The sequence below is a fragment of the Prunus mume genome, linkage group LG2 (assembly GCF_029339155.1).
Source record: "Prunus mume cultivar Tortuosa linkage group LG2, ASM2933915v1, whole genome shotgun sequence".
NCBI classification, from domain to species: Eukaryota; Viridiplantae; Streptophyta; class Magnoliopsida; order Rosales; family Rosaceae; genus Prunus; species Prunus mume.
The window spans coordinates 6,788,130-6,810,448 of NC_142699.1; the positions used below are offsets into that span (position 1 = coordinate 6,788,130).

Sequence of the window (22,319 nt, forward strand, 5' to 3'; positions counted from 1 at the left end):
GAATGATGAACTCGTCGACTTAACGACTATAAGACAGAGCCCTAAGTCTCTAAACCACCATGGTCCACCAGCCATATTGCCATGTGATGATAATTCAATGGATCTTTGACTGATCTCCAGCTACGAGTTATTAGTGCTTCTTTTGAATAATTTATTACTTTTTAGGGGTAAAAAAACATTTTCTTTCGTTAAAGTTCGACTCAGATTTCGTTCGAGTTACTATTAATATTTTTATATTATATTTCACTTGAGTTGAGCACCCTTTAATGTTTTTTTCCCCTCGAATGGAAACAATGCCATTATCTCAGTCATAGACTCATAGCTAGAGCACATTTCGATGATGCCATTGCTATTTTCTTGCCATCTTCACATACAATACAACTTTAAAATTGCTTTTCACATAAATGAAAGATTAGTTGCATTGCATCGATCCCTAAACTTTCATCACATCGAATTAGCATATTTTGTAATGGATTGTGACCATCGGTGAAATAAGAGACTATATTGCTTCATAATTCGGAATTACTTTCGTCAAAAACCATACATTTTGGTTCATAAACACTTTTATAATAAATACGTTGAAATATTTATGAAAAATTCATTTAGAAAAACACTTTGAAATATTTATCTGGAAACGTTTCTATGATCCATAAACAAAACATTTATGAATTTTTGCCGAAACTTTTTTAAAAGCGTCTTTAGTTGTCAAAAAGTCTCTGAACATGACTTAAATAGAAGACTTGATTGAAACATTAAATGAAAGATTGCAAATTTTGAGCACCAAGAGTGTGATTAGTATAACTTTCTGTTTGTTTCTTCCTCTCTAGTCATCTTTTTCTCTTATCCTTTTTGACGGCATGCTATACTTTTATTATTGTGAAGGATTTTTCTTCTTTTGTCATACTATCATGCCAAGGATTAATAACTAGGAGGGTTCATGTACTTGCTTTTTTCACTCTATAATCCATAAAAATCTTACGCTCCAAGTTGATAAATGGATAGATTCTTATGGAATTGAAGGCTTTAATGATTCATCTGAATTGACTCCGAATAATTTTGTCCGAATGAATTTTATCCTTTGCCCTATTTTTCTTCCAATATATGATTTAGGGTTAATATTTTGAGAGAGAATTACAAGGAGAAGGACGAGAATCGAACTATTGTGGCACAAATTCAACCAAACACGTATTATATCACGTTGAAGTGTCTTAAACCTGAAGCTATTAAAAAGAGAAGACTGGAATTCAGCCACTGCCAAGCACGTCTATCACAATCTTTCGCAACCGGCAGAGATCGACACAGAAACAAATACTTCTTTAGACTGCTCCCCATGACCCCCTACCACCAAAACGACACAGTTGTTGTTCTCATGCCACGACCAAACACTAGGTATTAGAATGTGTCCTAGTGTAATGTGAATGCCAACTTTTTCAACTCATGCAAAGACAATCCTATAATTTGGAAATGAGAGACAAAAGCTACAACTTGATGCGTGGGTTTGGTATATTGGCGGAACCTAATTTGGAAATGAATCTCAAAAAGCTTTCAAATGTGGTCAACGACATTGTTTCGTGGGTGGACCAGGACTGGATCTAGCTCTCGTTCTGAGATCCAGTCCCATAGAGTCCCACCCTTGATGATGGGATTCGTTTTCTCTTTTATGTGAGAAATTATCCAATTTAATGAGTGCAGTACCTCTAATATGAGTACCGAAACATGAGACATGACACTAGTCGAAAACGTGACTGGTGATATCTTACGTCGAACGTGACCTTTTGCAGCTTGGGGAAGATGGCTTAACCAGATTCCCAATTGAGACAGTGGTATGTTGTATGGACCCCCACTAAAGGGTTGTGGCCTCAATTTTGGACATTTTGTTTAGTATAGAAGGCTGTGCATGTGGGTGGGGTGGGTTTCTTTTTCTCTGTCCCCATAACAAAAGACTCAAACTCAGAATGTGAAGAGGGACAGCATGTACCCTACAGCCTCAGGAAGCACCGAAAATGAGCGTCGGCTTCTTTTGGAAGAGAATCTTTATCCTACATGTTTTTCAACCAGTTAACAATGATATAGGCAACCGAAGAGTTCTGTTTGCATCACTATCAACTTGCCTTACAAATAAGACATTCTGGCCAGTGGGTCATTGTTGGGGCCTTCAGATCTTAGCGAAGCCAACAAAACTAAGCATATTTTTTGAGCACCCATTGGATAAGAAAATATTCTATAATAGTTTTTCCCCCAACCAACCACAAAAAAAGTACTACTTATTCAAACCACCTCAAAGCTGGCAAGGATGACCAGATTTCCTACAAATGATTGATTACTTGGGTTGATCATGACACAAAACACAATCCATTTCTTGTTTGCAAGTATACAAAGTAGAGTGGTTGTAATCCATGACTTCTGATATTATTAAGCAAAGAAATACAGATCTAAGTTTGATCGAGATCTATACTGAGAACAATAAATAAAAACAAAATAGAAAAAAGTAACTAAAGAGAGAACATTCTCAGTGGTGCACATGATAGAGCAAGATTGTAGCCACTGATGCAGGGAGCCAAGGCATCTTCTTCAGTCAAGCTTTCGTCTGACCAATCCTTTGAAGAAGTCAAAACTATAGAGAAATAGAAACAGTATCATGATTACTTAGGTTAAGAATAGCAGGCTCATGTCCTGACAAACTTCTGAAAATATAACATGTTGGTGTAAAACCACTGCATGAAATTGCCAAAAGTTGTAAGGACTTATCTTACAAAGGGAATGCAGGGGATGGTTCACACTGAAGCTATACATAGTTGATTGGGAAAAGGGGCGAAATATATAACGGGATGTTCTTAGTGATCCTCTAGCATATTTCCTTGGTATTACTTACATACTTATTTATGTATTCTTTTTAACATGTATCAAGTTGAGGAAGAGACAGAAATACAGGCATGTAATGTTTGCCAAGAAAGACATGTCAAGATCACCTACCAGTTCTGCCCCAAAGTTATACCCAGGAATGCATAGATACTGATTTATTGCAGAAAGAGAAGGCAATGATTAAGAGGCCAGTAAATGAGAAATAAAACCAGGCGTCACTTTTAAGATGGTAAATGCATGCAAGAGTTTTTCACAATGACTGTATTTGGAGAGAAAAGGAGTACAAGAGACATGACCAGAACCCTCATTTCAACTTTGGATGGTAAAACCGAATTTCAAAAAGAACAATGATGCCAAGTTGCTGTCCTTTTGACCAAGCAACCTGACACACGTATTAAAGCAGGGGTGCAATTTTAAATTAACAGATAGAAAAAGGTGATGTTGCAATTTCCATATCCTCACCAATTGAGGTCTCAAGTGATCTGCCCAGAATTTAGTTAAGGACACGTCTTCAAACAAAAAGATTGGACTAGGACAAAATCAGGACATAAATTTAACTAATAGTCAAATAAATCCAGTAATATGTGAGCAAAACAGTGGAGCTACCTTCAGGTATAATACCAAGAATTATGTACTAGTTCCAATAACTATATTCACTTATTACCAACTTATAAATACTTCCTTTCATATCTAACTTTCAAGAGTTGCGAAAACCACATCAAACCCAAAAAGTTGTGCTTATGATGTCCCAGTAAGGTGTATGAAAAAGTTTGAACCTTATTACCAGGTATCTATCCCATATGACACAAAACATTTAAAGCAGTCTTGACCAAACAGTGTTCGTTTTGGTTGAACATGAAAATCTTGGTGGCTCTAAATTGTGCCATCACATTGGCGCAAAACAAGGAAAAAGAAAATAAAATTGTGCTAGCATCTTAAATGAATGGAAATTACAGTTTATGTAAATCATATGGCTTGCTTACCAAATGTTCTTCTGGTATTTCTCACTTTTCCTACTTACAAGTGGAACTATTAAAAACATCCATGGGACTATATTAAAAAAAAGAAAAAAAGAGAGAGACTTGTACAGGTACTGCTTGTGTAAGTTACATAGTTAATTAAACATCATTATATCATACAAAAATAATAATATCAATTTAGCAAAGTTACCTATTGCCATCAGGATGAAGTTCACACATCTGGTTGTCATCACCAATAGCTAACAAATATCCTGATGAGGTCAAACCCTGCAAATTAAACATTTAGATGCTGAAAACATAGTAACAATATATACAATCATACCTCAAACTGTCTGAGAATTTCGTCATAAAATCTACGAGAAGGGAGAATTTCATGGTAAAATTTAGGAGGAAGTACATATAGACCCCATATGGTCGACCCTATTTATAAGGGTATAACCTGTGGTTTACTTGTGACATTTACACTCTGTACTTTGCTAATAAGCATGCAAATGACTATTTTATCCTTGTCTTCTTCCTCTATTCAATGGCTGCATGGGGTAAATCACAAGTGATATAGGTGGTAACATAGGAAACCAAAAGGGGTATAAGAGTGGACAATAAATTACAGGGTTATCCATGTAAAAAGAGTCAACCATAAAAGGTGTAGTTGTAGTTTCCCCCTAGTTTATGAATTTTAGGCTTAGATCTTTTCTTCTCATTCAAATAAGGGATTCTCACACATTTTTACTGAACTCGTTCTTTAACTTCTGTATATCAAGGGAAAGGGACATATCTTTTATGAACACAAGACCCAAAATTTTATCCATAAAGTTAACCCTTAAATTCCTGTCTGAACCAGAAAGGATAAAATAACAGATTTACTTTGGGTTTATATCATAAGAAAGGGTATAAACTCTTTCATGTACATAGGCATGAATATTCAAACTCTGAGTCAGTAACTCATCTAGCAACTTTCTAGTTTGTCAAACCTGAACAGTGACCACGTTTTCCACTACTTGATCGTCATTCATTTCTTGCACAATAACCCTCTGTCCGCTGCAGATATCAAAACAAAACTAACTTCAAGAATGACAAGAATGGTTTCCTTACTTTATGAGAAGAAAATCAAGAGGCCATCATAAAAGGTTGGAAGACGACTTCTTTAGGTTGAGTAAAAAAGGTTAATGGGTACCAAGTGAGACAAAATTTACAGAATATTTGGTGTTACATTTCACTAGGCTTCTTTGGTTTTTGAAGCTAGACAAGACTACGCCTAAAAATGACTAACTTGAATTCAACCATAAAGATCCATAGTAGAATCTAGATCTACATGACAGTGTGTTACCTGTGTAGCCACGTCTGATAGTAGAGCTCCTCAAGAGATTGGAATCCTGCATTAAATGAACCATGCATTACTTTTCATAACACATGCTCTTAATGGATTCACTATCGTGCTTGCTGATCAGAGTAGAATCTTATTACTGAAACAGAAACACTGGATTGTTCATTTATAGGGATTCTAGCGGGAAAAGTTATTCAGATATTTTTTCATGACAGGCATAAAACTTAAAAGAAAAAATAGAAAGCAAGGCACCAACATACATAGTTGAGGCAAAACAGTAAGATTAAGCATTAAAATCAAAATGAAGGAATAGCATAATTGATATATCATATGACATATTTGATGGTTAATGGACAAGCGATGATTTTTTACCTTGATTTATAAAAAGCTCATAAAATTTCTCAAATTTGTCAAAGAAGGCGGCAAGAATATCTTCTCTTCTAAATTGGTATGTCGTAACAGACAATTCTCTAAGAAATGTATTCAAGCACGTGGTTGGTTTCTCATTGTCAACATTCAAACCTATACCTGCAAGAACAGAAGCAAAAATATCTGTGTCATCAGTATCAACATAGACTTTCTTCTCGACTATCCAATGTTGTTGATGGAGGCATTCATCTAATACTTGAAAGGAACAAGGTCTATAGAAAAGTATCAAAGCAGCCAGCAGGTATGTGAAACCATGCTTATTTCCAATCAGATATGCTAATCAGCACCCAGAGGATGAGACTAATTACCAGCAGAGACATTGAACTGCTTCGATTTAAATGTCGAGGTGCATAAAATACCTCCCACTTTGAGGCCATTTAAATAAAGATCATTTGGCCATTTTATTTTAACATCAACATATGGCAAGCCCTGAAATTCAAAAGATGTATTAACACAAGTGTATCAAAGTCGCGGGAGACAATAGCATCACCTATTAACTGCAATATGAATTTCACAAGGTTCTTTCTATATCAAACTCAGCAAGAAAAATGCACTCACATTTTTATCACAAACATCCTTTATTGCCTCCGTGACAGCAAGAGACACCACATATTGTATAAGAGGCACGACTCGGCCATCCTCCATCTGCAAAGTAAAGGAAAAAAGAAGGCAACCCTTGGGAGATTCCCACACATTCTTCGACCGGCCTGGAAAAGATCACAGAATAAATTGAATCCCAATAACACAATAAACCAGCAAAATCAATGTCAACCACCAATTGGCATTTCAAACCTCGCCCTTTGTACTGAACATCAGCTACACAAACCGCACCGATCGGAAGCTCACAGAAATTCCTGAGAAAAAGCTAAATATCCAATCACTTCGTTTCAGAAAGGCAAACAATGCTAAGGGCTTTTATGAGACTTACTGGGAGACGACGTCGTGCGTTGAAGGCAAGCGTGGAGACCAAAGGAGGAACCTTCCGAACCGATTGGTTGAGAGAGAGCTCATGAACGAATCCACCCCAAAAGCGTCTTCCTTGATCGGTTCTGCCGATTCAGAGTGCAGAAGAATTGAAAGCTCAGTGTTGTCAGTAAGCTTCAGAGCGTCACTGTTCTTCAGAGTTTTGGCAGTTTCATTCTCTGCCGATGATTTTCCGCATAACACCAACGCGCAACTTGAATTGCCATCCATAGCTGAAATTCGCAAACAGATTGATAAATTCAGAAACGAACTGATTTTAATGGATTTCTCAGTAACCAAACAGTAGGGACCAAACTAACCTGAAGCAGCAGCCGGTAGAGAGAGGCTGCTATTCGTTTTCTTTGTTGATAAAATGACCTTCTTCAGTGTGGAGAAAAACCCTAGTGACCTAGTGAAGGCGTAGGACATTCAACTTGAAAAGACCAGAACTTTCAGTGAGAATTGAAACGTTTCAGCTTCGGAGACGGAAAAGAACGACAGGTGAAGAACACAAGGCTTCGTAGCACGCCACGTCCTCTCATGTAGGACCCGTCACCTTAACCCCACAAAACCCCAAAATTAGAACCGAAAAAAAAAAAAAAAAAAACTCATTTGCTATATCATCAAAACTTCGCCACCATTGACGTCGTCGTTTGGTGAAGAGCGAGCAAACACAGACAGAACGCCAATCATGGAAGAGTTGCAGAGAGCTCTTGAGGACCGAGCCTTAACCGTTTCGAATGTTCCAGAGAAAGGCCGCTGCCTCTTTACCTCCAGAGACTTCTCTCCAGGTCTCCTCTTCACCTCTCTCTCTCTCTCTCTCTCTCTCTTTGTAGCTCTGTTGCTTCAGAACAGCGATAATGGAGGTTTTGAATTGCAGGGGAGGTGATAATAAGCCAAGAGCCGTACGTTTCTGTGCCAAACAACTCCTCAGCGGAATCCAGGTGCGATGCTTGTTTCGAATCAAGTAATCTCAAGAAGTGCTCGGCTTGTCAGGTTGTGTACTACTGCAGTAACTCATGCCAGGTATGCCCTAGGTTTCGGATTGGTAATTAGATTACATTCATGGAGTTCTTGTGTTTCCTCATTCGTTGAAGTCGTGGGTTTTTGTATTATGCAGAAGTCTGAATGGAAGCTGCATCGTCTAGAATGTGAAGCTCTCTCGAAGCTTCACAAGGAGAGAAGAATGGCTGTTACGCCTTCTATTCGTCTCATGATCAAACTCTACCTTCGCACAAAATTGCAAACTGAGAAGGTAAAGATTTTCATATTTTCACAGAAAGATTCAATTTTTAATTTTGGGTATAAAACATTAACGTTATTAGATTTTTCCTTCAGGTCATTCCTGCTTCTGCTATGGACAACTACAAGTTGGTGGAGGCGTTAGTTGCTCGTATCCTTTTTGGCTTTTTCCAATTTAGCTTTCCTTCTTGTTGTAGCTGTTTACTGTTTTATTAATTCTTTTTTGTTTCTTTTAATAAAGATATGTCGGAGATTGATGAGAAGCAATTGGTGCTGTATGCTCAGATGGCGAACCTTGTCAGCTTGATACTTCAGTGGCCCGGTATCAATATAAAAGAGATTGCAGAAAACTTTTCCAAGGTGTGATTTTGTAAACAGTTTTTTGGTTCTGTTTTTCTCAATTATTACTGTTTTATTAATAAAAATGACTGAATTTGCACCATGTAATGCAAGTGAAGCTTCACTATCATGTAAATGTTGTGGTAATTCTGGTGTACCCAATAGCAAATGTTAGGCAGTAAAACCGTTGTGTTGGAGGTACTTCAGGCATTTATGCATAGCACAATGAGATGTTTAAGTAATATTGTCAGTTTGGCATGTACCCAACTCAATCAATGCGATCATCTGGTGTCTAACTAAGTTATTACAAATTTGTAATGATATGTTACAGTGCTATTGTCTGCATGACTTCTTTCGATCCTTTATTGTACGGACTCAAACGTTGTTTATCTTAATAAGAATGCAATTTAAATTTTTTTAGTGGAAACTTTTTGGAATTTTGATTCTCCGCGATCCATGCAGCTTGCTTGCAATGCTCACACAATTTGTGACAGTGAATTGAGACCCTTGGGCACAGGATTGTATCCTGTCATTTCCATTATTAACCACAGGTAACTATGTTAGTGGATAAAAGTATTTTCAGTATCACCCTCTTGCTATTTGTTTGCTAAATGGTTCTGGTTCTGTAGCTGCTTGCCCAATTCTGTTTTGTTATTTGAGGGAAGGTCAGCAGTCGTACGTGCTGTGCAACGTATACCCAAAGGTGCTGAGGTAGTATATGCTTCTTTAACTTGCTGGCCATTATGATTTCCAATTAAGAATAAGAGATTACATCAAGGGTTTATGCGTTGAATATCCAGAAATGTATGATCATAGGGGAGATAATTAATAAATTTAATTGCTTGACAAATAGATACTAAAGGAATGAGCTGCATGTCCCTTGGTCATTCTATAAAGTGCTTCATTAATAATCGAGAAGATTTATTCTGCAATGACGTTTTTTATAATCTCTTAAATGCATTCACAGAACTCAACCCTATCTTGTGAATTATTTATGAAAATATTTTCAATTTATGATCCTTTTTCTCATATGCTGTCAAGACGTTATCTGACTTTCTTTAATGTGATGTAAAGTTACTTAGTATCATGTTATTGCACGAATTTTGACAACAAGTCAATCTAAAGGCTTCTCTGTTTGTCAAATTCATTTTCAAGGTGTTGATAAGTTACATAGAAACTGCTGGAAGCACTCTGACTCGGCAAAAGGCACTAAAAGAACAATACCTTTTTACTTGCACATGTCCCCGCTGCAGTAAAGGGGTACTTATGACTTTTTCTTTTTCTTTTTTATTTCTTTTAAAGAATGTGACGTTGTGAGTCATGTAGCATTTGTCTTTTGATGCTGGAATATGTAGAGCCTTATCCTATTTAAACTAAAAATCAAGTTGATTTTGTATTGAAGGGCAAGTGCGATGATATCCAAAAAAGTGCGGTTCTGGAAGGCTACCGATGCAAGGATAATGGATGCATTGGCTTTTTACTTCGTGAGTCTGGTATGTAATTACCTGTATTCAAGTCAGTGAGGTGAAACAAAATAGAAAATAAGAGTGAGTTAGGTAGCTAAAGCAACTATATTTCATTGTTTGCAATTTGGATGAGCAGATGGCAATGGATTCATATGCCAGAAATGTGGACTTGTTAGGAGCAAAGAAGAGATAAAACAGATAGCAAGTGAACTAAAATCATTGTCAGACAAGGCTCCTATATCTACACCTTCTCACAGTATCCTTATTTCTTTGTGCTAAGAATTACTCGTCTTTTTGGGCAATCTGATGTTATGATTACTTATAATATTTTTGTGGTTTTTTTATATTCAAATTTCATCACCATGATTTGATCTTTGACTAAGTTTAGATTACCAGGAAGCTATATCTGTGTATAAGGCAATTGAGACACTGCAGAAGAAACTATATCATCCTTTTTCAATCTCTTTGATGCAAACTCGGGAGAAGCTTTTAAAGGTAAATCATTTGTTTATTTATTTTTTGTTCTTTTCCTATTATGCTAATGAAAGTAGTGATGAAGTCGAACTCATTTGTAATATATAGACACACACACACACACATATATATATATATATATGTATCAAATGGTTCTGGAAAAAGTTTGTTAAAGTTTCTGTTTTATTTTATATTTGATGCAAAAACAGATCTTGTTTGGCTCCTTCTGGTACAAATGAAATGATTTTACTTAATTGAAATTGTACCAATTAGGATAAGTGAATTACTAAAGTTAGGAAGGTACGATGTGGGGTTTGGCCTCTATGAATTGAAGTATGATAAGTTTGGTATTGTTTTACTTTCTAGTGAAATGAATATCATGTTCTGTTTGCGGAGCATTGGAAATGGTTTCTTATTGTCTATGTATAATTTTTTGGCAATTGTCATTAGCCTGTTTGTTATATTCTTAACACTAAAAGTACTTTTAGATCAATGATTTTGGGCACTCAGTAAAGTAGTAGTAAATTGTGGTTATTCTAATTTCATGAGAACGTCAAACACTGTAAGATAACATGCAGTGACTTTAATTCCTTATGTTCACTTAAATTATGCATTTAATTTGTTGAAATCATATTGTGTTCAGATTTTGATGGAGCTGGAAGACTGGAGTGAAGCTCTAGCATATTGTAGACTGACCATTCCAGTGTATCAAAGTATGTCTTGTTTCTTCTTTTTCATTTCTTTTTTTCTATTCATAAGAATGTCTTATTTCTTTTTTATTCCACATTGAGATATTTAATTCCTTTACTTTTTTTCCCTAACTTTTAACTGTTCAAGTTGGTGTCTTCCAGTTAGAAGTTATTTTTCATTTTAGTTCAAAGATCAAATTACTTTTGTTCTTGTTGCTCAATCAATGGGTCTCTAAGTACAACCGAATAAACTGAGTTTTGGTAAAAGAAATGGAAACTAAGGTGTTAGGGTATTGTGGATTGAGTCAATTGAGGCCAGTGTGTGCTCCACATGTGAGATTAAATCTCCTCCTCACAAGGCGCTTCCATTCAAGTTTAAACTTCTACCTTGGCATGCACACTGCATTTACCCCGTAACCAATTATGAGAAAGTATATTGAAAATTATCGATGCACATCTGTTTACTATACTGCCGCTGACGTCCCGAATTTCACTCTATTTCACTACAGGAGTATATCCAGGTTGTCATCCTTTGCTTGGATTGCAATATTATACCTGTGGAAAGCTCGAATGGTTAGTATTTTTGGTCAAATCGTCGTAGGAGTTTTTTGTTGAATCTTTAAACAAGTTGATTTGTTGTTACAGGTTACTAGGAGACACAGAGAATGCTGTCAAATCTCTGACCAAGGCGGTAGATATACTGCGGATTACTCATGGGACAAGCACACCTTTCATGAAGGACCTGTATGTGAGGTTGGAGGAAGCACGCGCCGAAGCTTCTTATAAATTTTCATCAGAAGAATAGAAAAGTCTGATTCTTGTTAACAAGCTTACTTGTTTTGAGATTTTGTTGTTGTACATTTCTGCTATTACTTCGTATATCCAATCAATCAATCTTTATTTATGCATTATTATCAAAGGGGACCAAACTTTCCATTTACTTCTTGCATTTCTTAACCCAACAACTAAACATCCATTGAAATATGATAACAATTACACGTGTGATAATATCATTGGTGGTAAGGATGAGTAATGGCCATATTGTGACAGTACCAACATTTCATTCTTTATGTCTGGCCTTACTGTTAACCTCATTCTTCTATGACAAAGCAAGTAATTTGTTGCCACACCGGTTGGCCTTTAAAAGCTTGGCACGAGACACCAAATTTCATTAATTTAAGTTAAATATATTTTCTGCATTAAAAAAAACATATATTTTCCATGCATTATGCTTAATAAAGGACAAGGACAGGATAAAGAACATACACGCCAGTCACTCTGAGCAGATTTTCTATTATATTTAACAAAACAAAATAACACAGCAGGAATATTACATATCATTACAAAGAGATGGAAGAGTGATGGTAACCGAGCATGATTTCCCTATGAGCCGAAATCAGCTGACAAAAGTGGATACCACCTGACATCTGAGTTTCACAAAAATTGGGGTTGAAATTGTGATAAAAAATGCTTGGACCTTCATCTATTATCCCTCTGAATTTGATATTAAATGTTCCTGGAGCTGAAAGCAAAGCCTTGACATTTGGGAGAGCAATTTACAATGTTGGTCTCGCGATGTTATTAACTGAGACCCTATTGAGGGGACAGGGTCCTTAAGCAGTTGCTGGATTTGACAACATAGCTTGGAAGCTTCAGAGTCATTGTCACAAGTTTGGGCAATAAGTTGAAGCAGTTTACAGTTTTCGTCATGAGGCAAAGATGGCTGGTTTGGAACCGGGGGAACAATGAAAGGGTGTTGAAGCAGCTGAGGAATCCGCCACCTTTCATTGCGGTCCCATGCAAGGCACTTTTTCATAAGATCCAGAAGCCAGGGGTTAGAGACTGGTGCATATGTGATTTCATGGTTGGGATCTGTTATAACTTTGAACTTGGCCCAGAAGGTCTTGTAGTCTGCAAATGGGGTCCTCCCGTATACCATCTGATAAAGGATGCAACCAAGGGACCAGATGTCTGACGGCCGACCACACTTGATAGTGTTTCCATCTGCATCACTCTCGTTGCACATGAATGCTTCTGGAGACATGTAGCTAAGTGTACCCACCTGAAAGAGTAGAAACAGAAGAACTAATCAAAAGTACACATAATGCATATCCGGTAACCTCCAACATACTATGGAGCCATATCATGTACAATAGAGCATGGTGCATATGGCATGCCAGTACAATTTACCATTATGAAAAAAAGTGAGAAACCATATTTCTAGATGCTGCAAAAATATATTTTCTCAAAAGGGCAGCAAGCAAAATGGGATGTGCATTCTACTTAACTGGTATTTCCCCATAATAACAGATCGTAGTTCCAGAAAAAGAGGGAGGCCTAAGTGATAATCACCTGAGAATCCCTTTGGATGTTGGTTGTATCACTCATTATCGCTTTGGCAATCCCAAAATCAATTAGCTTTAGGGAGCCTTTGACAAGAAGGAAATTAGCTGGCTTCAAGTCAGAGTGCACAATTCGTTCCTCGTGTATAGTGTTAACCGCCAGAAGAATTTGCTGCCATATTTTTCCACAAGATTGGTTCAGCTTTTTCATACTCAGAATAATCACCAAAATTAATCTATTCTACAATAATAATTAACAAGTGCATGCACACAATTATGCCTTAGACTTTGGGAAAATCACACCAGCATAATGCTAGAACATATATTTAGAGAAATGGTAGCCGCAAAAGCAGTAACCAAATTAGAAAAGCGTATGATTCATACAACTTTAGAGAACTAACAAGTGGTAGAAACCAATGTTTTAAAGGATCTTTGGATGTATAATGGAAACTGGATCTGCCCACAGTCGGTTTAATAGCATTCTTGGTTAGGAATTTTAGTATGCAGCCAACACCACAATCATCACACTACTGAAAATGAGGTCAACTTGACATCATGACTTCGTGTTTCCTTAAGTTGACTGCATGTTATGAACATAGTCAAGTATGGACATATATGGCTTGGGGAAAATAACCACTATATACAGGCAACATGTCAGATTCTATGTAACCACTATATATATATATATATATTATAATAATAATAAACTAGGTGCAGCAATATCTATATGGGTCATATCAATAAAGAACCTAATAGAATCCCCCAAAACAATATCACCAAACAAACAAAACGAGCAAATACCTAATACCATTAGACGAAAAGTGAACCTTTAGACAATCATCCTTTTGAGTACCAAAACAAACACAAAGCACTGCAAAGAAATTACCAACAAAATATCAAGGTGTGTAGCTCAAAAACCTGCCAGTAGAATCGTAGCCAGTTCTCATCTATGGTCTTTTTAGAGACGTCCATTTCCTTCCACTGCTGGGACAGCATGTGAGCCAAATCAATTTCGCCATATTCAAGCACCATGTATATGTACCCGTCATCCTTGACTCTGCCATCTTTATTACTCATAGAGCCACTCAAGACTTCACGGAGCAAAGCCTTATCTGTCACCTAATAACAATAACAAGTATAGGAATTATATATCTTAATTAACAACCTGCAATCATCCAACTTTCAGACATTAGAAAATCCACATGCAATAAAAATTGAGTCATTGCTCAGTATGTGGATTCCTATCGTCCTAGGATTTGTCGTGTATCTTTTGTATGAAAACAACTCTGCCTCCTCAACCTGTGTCCATGGTACATAGGAATACTTTCTAGCATAAATCTAGCATCTTCTGTATGTCGTGTATCTTTTGTATGAAAACAACCCTGCCTCCTCAACCTGTGTCCATGGTACATAGGTATACTTTCTAGCATAAATCTAGCATCTTCTGTATGAACTTCATGCTAATTATTATATGATACCGAAGTTTACAATTAACAGGAATATTTAAATGAGGAAATATACTTGTTACATAAAGGATTTCCAACTGTCGGTGCATAAACTCTCTCTTGGGTTCCTAACTGTCAATTACATATGCGGTACATCCGAAAATGGTCATCAATATCACATGTAATAAACAAGACCTTGCTCCAAGAAGAATGTATGGTGCAAAATTCATTGGATTAGATGAAAAAGAGCAGATTCCTAATCATTTTTGCCGTTATTTTCTTTGAAGCTACTTTCTTTAGCTTGATCAGAGAACCAAATCAGACACCTAACTAACTTAGCCAAATCTAGTTTCACCTCAATCTCCTTCCGAGTCTGTTCATTTTAATCAAGCCACAATCAGATGCTCTTCTAAGCATTTGTCACTCTTAAGAACCAGTTAGTTGGCCGAGTTAGATGACTTAATTGGCAACATTGAGGTATCCTGTGAAACATTCCCTTGAAAACCCATTATTTGGACTTTATAATGATCTTGGCCATCTTGAGATCAAGAGTCTACAACCGACACTCTAATTTGATGGTTGATTTCAACCTGACTTCATTTTCATCTTAGGTCCTCGTCTCTGTCGCAGCATACAGAAATTTGAATTGCATAGTTTTACCCAGACATAACGCTGTAAATGAAATTATCTGCATGTTATAATATGAACGATTTTAGGTTGAAAGTGAGTACCTCGTAGTCTATAAGCTGTATGATATGGTTTTTTCCTTTCAGCCTATCCAAATACTCAATTTCCTGACAAAAGCCAAAAGCAGTAGCGTAATCACGTCCTTTGAGCTTGATTTTCTTAAGTGCATAGATTGTACAGTCTGATGATATGACTTTGTGAACCTCACTGCTCCCTCCGCTACCTATTTTTCCAAGCCTTTGATAGAGCTTCCCATTAACTTTGAAAAACAAGTCAGGATCGTAATTCCTTTTACGAGGGGCTGATGCACCTTTACCACTTGCAGCCTTTTGTTGTTTTTCTGATTTAGAAGACTCTAACTTCATATCAGTACACGAATTTTGGGGCATAGGAGCCTGAGATTGTGGATTGGTAACATCACTCGGAAGCCTTTTCCCTTCAATTGACTTAGCATCAAGAAGAGAAGGGATTTCCATAATCTTAGTTTCCTTCGGCATGCAGCCTTTTTGCTCCTTAGAAAGGTCATAACCCTTAACTTGCATTTGGGTATCAATTGCAGCGGTAGAAGTTTGGGCTGCAACAGCTATATGGTCAGTTGACACTCCACTGCTGTCCTTTAAAGAAGCATTTGAGGGCTTTATCATTTTTCCTGTTACTGGTTGAGGATTTATATCAAAATCCCCCGAAGGTTCTACTGCCACTTGAGAACCACTATTCAAATGAGTACAAAAAGTTGTCGAACTAAGCATGGGTGCTGAAGTAGCATGGACAGACGTTGTCGTAGCACATGATGGCCCAACAACTGAGGATTGAGTCATAGGCTGGCTTAAGAAGTTCTTGAATTGATGCAACTGATCATGAATGGCGGTTGTTCTCTTTGCCAATGAAGAAGAAATCCCACCATCAGACTTCAAACTGATATCAGATTCTGTGTTCTGAATATTCTGATGCTTTGAGTTATGATTGATAACAGCTGAAGCCTCTGCTTGACTGCTGGAAACCCATTCCATTTCTGTCAATGCAAGTGAACGCATATGAGATGATAAGTACTCCAATCCAGTGGCCGTATCATCATCGGCCCCTGCATGTTAAGAGAGAAGGAAAACATATTCGGGGCATAGAAAGAACCTCAAAATAGTATTCTGTACACAGCATTAGCAATAATTCATAAAATTGTGCAATGTCACAAAGAGACCTGCCTAAGAAGCACCAAAGCACAGCAATAAAACCCAGCAGATTTAAAAGAAGTAAGGAAATATTACCCAGGGGAGTGGCAATGCTTCCCGTTGAAAATTGGACTTTTTTTTTACCATCGATCTGTTGAGACTCGAAATTCACAGGACACATCTGATTATTGTCTTTACCACCAGGTTTGATTTGATCTATCTGCCCATCAAATGGGTTTAAGTGTTCATCAAAGGTTTGGGTGCTAGCGCCTGAACTGGAAAATGGTGTAATACATGCATCTTCTTGAGTTTCCTTGACAACAGTGGGCACGTTGTTTGGCTGCACAGTTGAATCCTTTGCAGCATTACCCTCACTCATTGAAGCTACTTCTCTCGACTTCTTGGTGTCAATCAGAGGGGCCACACTTGAAGTGGAACTTTTGGATGCGCCTCGCTGGGGGACCACCATACGCCGAGGTTTTATGCTATTTGACTGCATTACTCCTGAATGTTCCTCGAAATGAGCACTTAAAGAATTAAGGGTGCGTTCACTCATCACATTCAAAGAACTAATGAGGTAATTCTAAAAAATTTATCCTATCTTAATCATATAAATGAGCACTTGATGCAAATGGGCTGCCGGCTTTTTCAGTATAATCACTGAGCATGTAAGGGTCAGTAGTACCAAAGCTAATCAGTTTTACTTCTAAAGACATATGCTTTACTATAAAAGTTTTATCCAAAATTTCAAACTCCAAATTTCAAAACCTAGAGCATAGTTCAGTGATGCCCCAAATCAAGCCCACAATCTATAAGCTAAACTGTAATAGGGCAGCACGTACTTAAACAACTAGATAAACCAAAAGCTCAAACTTTGCATTTATCAGAAAAATGTAAAGGCACAAGTATTACAAATTCAAGAAGAAGCCTTGAATTTGTAGAAGGTACACTCACTGTAGAACCCTAACGAGAAAACCCCCAAATTTGAATTCTCAATTTCACCCCAAAAGTAAAACAACTACACAAAGAAAACCCTAGTTACTACATTAACTTTGAGAGACGGAGAGAGAGAGTTACCGAGAGGGCGGTGGCGCTTGAAGGCGGCTTGAACATTGCGGAGTAAGTGCGGCGAAGAGGAGGAAGAGAACGAGGAAGAGAATGACGAAGACGAAGATGATGTGGAATCCAGGTTGGTCGGACGGATCAAATTCCTCGCCCCAGCGGGTCGGACTGGAAGGTTAGCCTCCCCGTCCATGGATGGATCTCACCGGCATTTCTATGGGGACAAGAGGGAAAAATGGGAAATTTCCAAAGAAGAAGGAATGGCGGAAAGATATTCAACTGGGGATTTGCTATTTATGGTTTAACAGAGGGATTTTGATATCCATGAGGAGGAGAGAGAGACAGGACCTGAAACCACACAGCACAGAGCGAGAGAGAAGCACTGGGAATTTGAAACGCTCCATCTTGGCGCTCTTGCTTGCTTTCCCATGAGCTTTTTCTTGGGCCGATACGTATTGGACATGAAATGATGGTTTACCTAAAACCCCAAGTTAGCCCAATCATCCCCAATCCGTACACCCAAATGATTGAAGAAGACAACAACATAATTGGGCTACCTATGACCCATTGCCAATGTTTTTGGGCTAGCTCATTCAGTTCTCATAAATAATGGTGGTGATATTTGGACGCCGCCATATTGATATAGGTTCCACAAAGGTTGGGCCCACATGGGGGTAGTCGCTCTCATTTTTTATTTATTTGTTTTGTTTTTTCAAGAAAACAATATTCTGCCAACGAGGTATAGTCTAGTGGAAAAGGGCATTGACTTGCAAATTAGAGGTCTCAAATTTGAACCCCCATGATATCACATGATGTCCATTTTTTCAAGCAACTGCGAGGGACAAACTTATTACAACTCCAATGGTTGATAACTTATAAATTGTGGTGATCTTTAGCGGCGTCGAGTTATAAAATCGCTTAATATCTAGTTAAGAAGTAGACTGACAATTTGCTACCAAGCAAGCTATCAAGGGTTCAACTTTCAATTTTTACAGTTGGAATGGAATGTGATCATCTAACTAGAAATTAATTTAGCAATAGATGAAGAAACCCTTTTAAACTCTTTCGTCCTAGACTTCCAGTGAGATGCTCATAACATTCACACCCTGAATTGCTCTATCATTTCCCCACTTCTTAAAACTATTACATGTTTTAAATACAGCATTAGAAAAGGAGGTCCAAATCAAATTTGAATTGTTATTCCTCCTCTTTCTTAACAGTACACATTTTCGAATTGTTAACTCTGTGATTCTCATACTCCATACTTTGTACTTAGCAACGGTTACCAAGCAAAGCTTGCCATCCCTTGGTGTTAAAGCATAGGGATATGAAAAGCAACAATCAAAACATTTAATTAAAGATGAACAACTTGTTGGGTGGAATGGATTGCTTATTAAAGTACACAACTTTATTCCAACACCATATGGCATTGCATGATTTTGAGAGCAAAAGGAATCAAAATGAAGCAGCTTTTCCCCAGAAGAGAGGTGCAGCACTATAATTATTGTCTAATTAGTGTGTGTTTGCTTACCTTATTGTGCGCTGTGTTTAGCCCAAAAAAAGTATTCCCTTGGGCTTAGGATGGAACCAAAGCCTAGCTTGAAGTTTCTGTTGGCAACCTCTGCCTCACCATAAATTGCTGTTGGGTTTCTGAAACCGAGCCCCGGTTGGTTGCTCTGCTTCCAATATATTATTCTAAGTGTTTTAAAACCAATCAATAATGTGGAAGGATTGTCATATTTATGTGAGAGCCATGCATTGTGTGTGGGTGAGAGGACACATTAATTAAATCCTATAGAAAATTATTTGAATGAATCATGTAAAATGCCATTAGTTTTACATTGGTCTCAATTGATTTCTCTTGTTTCACACTAAAATTCATTAGTTTTAAATTGGGGTTTGTAGTTCAAGTAGTTAAGAGCGTTTATTTCTGCACATGAGGTCCTAAATTCGATTATCCTCTCTTCCAGTATCGCATGTATATAAATAAATAAAAATCATTAGTTTTATTCGTAGTTTATATAACAAATGGTTAACATCACACTAATGCCATTTGAAAAACAGATCATGTTGTTTGAATGGTTTTTATTTCTTAATAGTAAAAGAAACACAACTACCATAAAAATATGTAGAGCTCTTTCCACTTTTTGTTAGTTTTTGAATGTAGTAATACCAATATGTTTCAATTGATAATCATGTATGAGATTTGAAGGGTTTTTTTGAATCATATAAGATTTTAAGTTTTGAATCTTCATCCTAAGCTATGTTTCTTTTTTGTCACTGACTCACTAGTAATAAGAGATAATAAGAGATATATTAAATATGTGCAACCCATAGTTTTGTCTTCTCTTGCCATCCAAGCATCGCTCCCACATCATTAACAAATAACAATATCTTTACACAGATCAATCACTTATCTATTTATAAATCAACTTCTGTACACACAACAAGAAAAGCCCCACAGAACCCTAATCTAGAAAAAGCTTTCTACAAAAGCAAGCAAGGGAAGCTCCTTTGCAACCCCACCCAGCTGTCTGTCTCAGCTCATGTCTCTGAAAGAACCCTATCTGCAATTCTGAAACTAAAACCATAAACCACCATTTTATTCAGCTCAAACATCACAAATTAGATGTCTTCTTCAGCCATGGCTACCTCTAAACTCAAAACCCAAAGAAAACCCACCAAGCAAATACACCAAAAGGCTCAGAAACAGAACCAAAACCAGAACCAGAAGCCCCAAAAGGCAGAGAAGCCACCCTATTGGTCTGTTGTAAGAGGCTTATTGACCTGTAAACATCTCCAACCACTTCAGCCACAACAAGAGCGCAAACAGCAGCTACCGCAACAACAACAACAGTATGAGCAAGCCATGGAGGAAAGTAATGCTGCCAAGAAAAGCAAGAAAATGAGATGCTCTGGCTCACTGTGTAACAACACCAAAATCATGCACAGGCCTGAAATAGGATCTCCTGAAGTTCATAAGAAAAGGGCTTCAATGGGTTCATGTAACAGTAATGAAACTTCAAGCAGATCCATGAAAGCTCCTCTGCATGAGCTCAATGGGGTTGTTTCTACCTCTTCTTCTTCATTATCTGCAGTATCTACTAATAATTCTTCTGTTGGTGCTGGGTCTTTTAGAGCAATGCCTTTCAGGAGATTCTCTGGCTGCTATGAGTGCAGAATGGTGGTTGATCCTGTTCTTGGTTTTGCCAGAGACCCTTCTCTGAGAGGCAGCATTTGTTCATGTCCTGAATGTGGTGAGATTTTCATGAAAGCTGAGAACTTGGAGCTTCATCAGGCTGTTAGGCATGCAGGTACCTCACACAATTCTCAACAATTTTAATCATGCACACATGTGACGTGATCTGAGAAAACCCTTTATTGCCTTTAATAATTAAATGTCTTTATTCATCACAGAAAAGGTACATTAAAAATTAATTTATCTCTACACTCTGAGCTTATAATAAGTATTATCAGCTAGGACTTATGAAGCCATAAACTTTCAGTTTCAGAACCTGTCTTTCTCTCTCTCTCTCTCTCTCTCTCTCTCTCTCTCTCTCTCTCTCTCTCTCTCTCTCTTACTTCAATGCAGAATTAATTTCTGTTACTAGCTAGTTACAATGAGTTCATGAGCACCATTCCTCTTCCTGCATCATTTCCAAAACATGTTACCAATATCAATACACAATTTACAGAAAACCATGTTCAAATTTTCAGTCTTTTCAACTAAATTTCAGAAAACCACGCTCAAAGTTACAATCTTTTTTAATCTCTGTCACAAAATCCACAGTTTCTGAACTGGGTCCTGAAGACACAAGCAAGAACATAGTGGAGATCATATTCCAGTCCAGCTGGCTAAAGAAACAGACCCCGATATGTAAAATCGACCGCATCCTCAAAGTCCACAACACCCAAAAGACCATCTCCAAATTTGAAGAGTACAGAGAATCCATCAAAGCCAAAGCCACCAAGCTCCCCAAGAAACACCCTCGCTGCATTGCAGACGGCAATGAGCTCCTCAGGTTCCACAGCACCACATTTGTGTGCTCACTAGGCCTAAACGGCTCCTCCAATCTCTGCAACTCAATTCCACATTGCAATATCTGCAGCATAATAAAAAATGGGTTCAATAAGTTCTCTGGAGACCTAATCGAAGACGGCATTTTGACAACAGCAACAAGTGGAAGAGCTCATGACAAGGCTGTGGTTGCTGCAGAGGACAGTGGCAAGAGGGCAATGCTGGTTTGTCGTGTGATTGCAGGGAGGGTGAAGAAGAACATGGAGGATGGTATTGGTATTGGACCTATTGGTATGGAAGAGTATGACTCTGTGGCTGGAGCTGTGGGAGTCTACTCTAATTTGGATGAGTTGTATGTGTTTAATCCCAAGGCTATTTTGCCTTGTTTTGTTGTCATATATGGAGGTTTCTAAACTTTTTAATGAGTTTTTGGCCACATCTATGTTATATATTGCTAAGATGATTATGACTTAATTCTACATTTGCCTCGTTTAGCTGATTATGTAAGAAAAATTTATGCATACGCATCAAACTGTAATTTGTTCATCCGAATAATCTTTTGAATATCTTCTAAAATTTGGTGTTTTGTGGGGAGTGAGTGAAGTGATCCACTATGATCAGTCTATCGGTTTAGAACTTAAAAGGATGTGCATGCACATAGATTGGTGGAATTGTTTAGATAATTTTTGTTGGGTCAACGAGGAACCCTAAAGTTTTTGGTGCCAGCTGACAGATGCTAAATGACAAAGGAGTCATGCTGGTTTAGATAAATTATTTGCATAAAAATTTGTGTAACTGTTAGTGCATTAATGACTAAGGTGACATTAAGTA

At 37.5% G+C, this 22,319-nt stretch overlaps 4 protein-coding genes across 7 annotated transcripts; 2 read left to right on the forward strand and 2 right to left on the reverse strand.

Moving 5' to 3' along the window:
* Positions 1-2,336: 2,336 nt before the first annotated feature.
* Positions 2,337-7,098, reverse strand: LOC103332920 (biotin--protein ligase 2). Of its 3 annotated transcripts, none has more exons than XM_008235685.3 (10): positions 6,879-7,098; positions 6,524-6,791; positions 6,388-6,449; positions 6,154-6,302; positions 5,904-6,024; positions 5,539-5,694; positions 5,170-5,215; positions 4,814-4,880; positions 4,033-4,109; positions 2,337-2,614 (listed from the first exon to the last, which is right to left on the reverse strand). In XM_008235685.3, the coding sequence occupies exons 1-10, from the start codon at positions 6,985-6,987 to the stop codon at positions 2,572-2,574; spliced, it is 1,098 nt and encodes a 365-aa protein (XP_008233907.2). In that variant the 5' UTR covers positions 6,988-7,098; the 3' UTR covers positions 2,337-2,571. The 3 variants fall into 3 exon arrangements, 2 of the variants coding, with proteins under 2 accessions (XP_008233907.2, XP_088901850.1); XM_089045724.1 differs by lacking the exon at positions 2,337-2,614 and adding an exon at positions 3,824-3,891 and having other exon boundaries at positions 6,879-7,096; XR_016124036.1 differs by lacking the exon at positions 4,814-4,880 and having other exon boundaries at positions 6,879-7,097.
* A 24-nt stretch (positions 7,099-7,122) lies between these two features.
* On the forward strand, positions 7,123-11,687 carry SDG37 (SET domain group 37). The gene is made up of 14 exons (XM_008235686.2): positions 7,123-7,349; positions 7,439-7,584; positions 7,679-7,813; positions 7,897-7,951; positions 8,042-8,160; positions 8,602-8,690; positions 8,769-8,850; positions 9,295-9,399; positions 9,542-9,632; positions 9,742-9,861; positions 9,994-10,100; positions 10,723-10,792; positions 11,278-11,341; positions 11,414-11,687. The coding sequence occupies exons 1-14, from the start codon at positions 7,250-7,252 to the stop codon at positions 11,571-11,573; spliced, it is 1,443 nt and encodes a 480-aa protein (XP_008233908.2). The 5' UTR covers positions 7,123-7,249; the 3' UTR covers positions 11,574-11,687.
* Positions 11,688-11,934: 247 nt separating this feature from the next.
* Positions 11,935-17,874, reverse strand: PPK1 (putative protein kinase 1). Of its 2 annotated transcripts, none has more exons than XM_008235684.2 (6): positions 17,486-17,874; positions 16,505-16,912; positions 15,287-16,254; positions 14,029-14,229; positions 13,121-13,282; positions 11,935-12,830 (listed from the first exon to the last, which is right to left on the reverse strand). In XM_008235684.2, the coding sequence occupies exons 1-6, from the start codon at positions 17,661-17,663 to the stop codon at positions 12,255-12,257; spliced, it is 2,493 nt and encodes an 830-aa protein (XP_008233906.2). In that variant the 5' UTR covers positions 17,664-17,874; the 3' UTR covers positions 11,935-12,254. The 2 variants fall into 2 exon arrangements, with proteins under 2 accessions (XP_008233906.2, XP_088901024.1); XM_089044898.1 differs by having other exon boundaries at positions 15,287-16,323.
* Positions 17,875-19,952: 2,078 nt separating this feature from the next.
* LOC103332917 (uncharacterized) lies at positions 19,953-21,962 on the forward strand. The gene is made up of 2 exons (XM_008235683.3): positions 19,953-20,784; positions 21,261-21,962. The coding sequence occupies exons 1-2, from the start codon at positions 20,100-20,102 to the stop codon at positions 21,899-21,901; spliced, it is 1,326 nt and encodes a 441-aa protein (XP_008233905.3). The 5' UTR covers positions 19,953-20,099; the 3' UTR covers positions 21,902-21,962.
* Positions 21,963-22,319: the final 357 nt, after the last annotated feature.

Excerpts from the sequence above, each read along its gene's own strand:
- LOC103332920 (XM_008235685.3), bottom strand. The coding sequence starts at position 6,987 with ATGTCCTACGCCTTCACTAGGTCACTAGGGTTTTTCTCCACACTGAAG. Across the intron at positions 6,450-6,523 it reads ACGCACGACGTCGTCTCCCA|GAATTTCTGTGAGCTTCCGA; the intron begins GTAAGTCTCATA and ends GCTTTTTCTCAG. Across the intron at positions 6,025-6,153 it reads AGGATGTTTGTGATAAAAAT|GGCTTGCCATATGTTGATGT; the intron begins GTGAGTGCATTT and ends TTTGAATTTCAG.
- SDG37 (XM_008235686.2), top strand. The coding sequence starts at position 7,250 with ATGGAAGAGTTGCAGAGAGCTCTTGAGGACCGAGCCTTAACCGTTTCG. Across the intron at positions 7,350-7,438 it reads CTCCAGAGACTTCTCTCCAG|GGGAGGTGATAATAAGCCAA; the intron begins GTCTCCTCTTCA and ends TTTGAATTGCAG. Across the intron at positions 9,400-9,541 it reads GTCCCCGCTGCAGTAAAGGG|GGCAAGTGCGATGATATCCA; the intron begins GTACTTATGACT and ends TTTGTATTGAAG.
- PPK1 (XM_089044898.1), bottom strand. The coding sequence starts at position 17,663 with ATGGACGGGGAGGCTAACCTTCCAGTCCGACCCGCTGGGGCGAGGAAT. Across the intron at positions 16,913-17,485 it reads CAAGCGCCACCGCCCTCTCG|GAGTAATGCAGTCAAATAGC; the intron begins GTAACTCTCTCT and ends AGGAACATTCAG. Across the intron at positions 12,831-13,120 it reads ACATCCAAAGGGATTCTCAG|GTGGGTACACTTAGCTACAT; the intron begins GTGATTATCACT and ends CTACTCTTTCAG.
- LOC103332917 (XM_008235683.3), top strand. The coding sequence starts at position 20,100 with ATGTCTTCTTCAGCCATGGCTACCTCTAAACTCAAAACCCAAAGAAAA. Across the intron at positions 20,785-21,260 it reads TCAGGCTGTTAGGCATGCAG|TTTCTGAACTGGGTCCTGAA; the intron begins GTACCTCACACA and ends CAAAATCCACAG.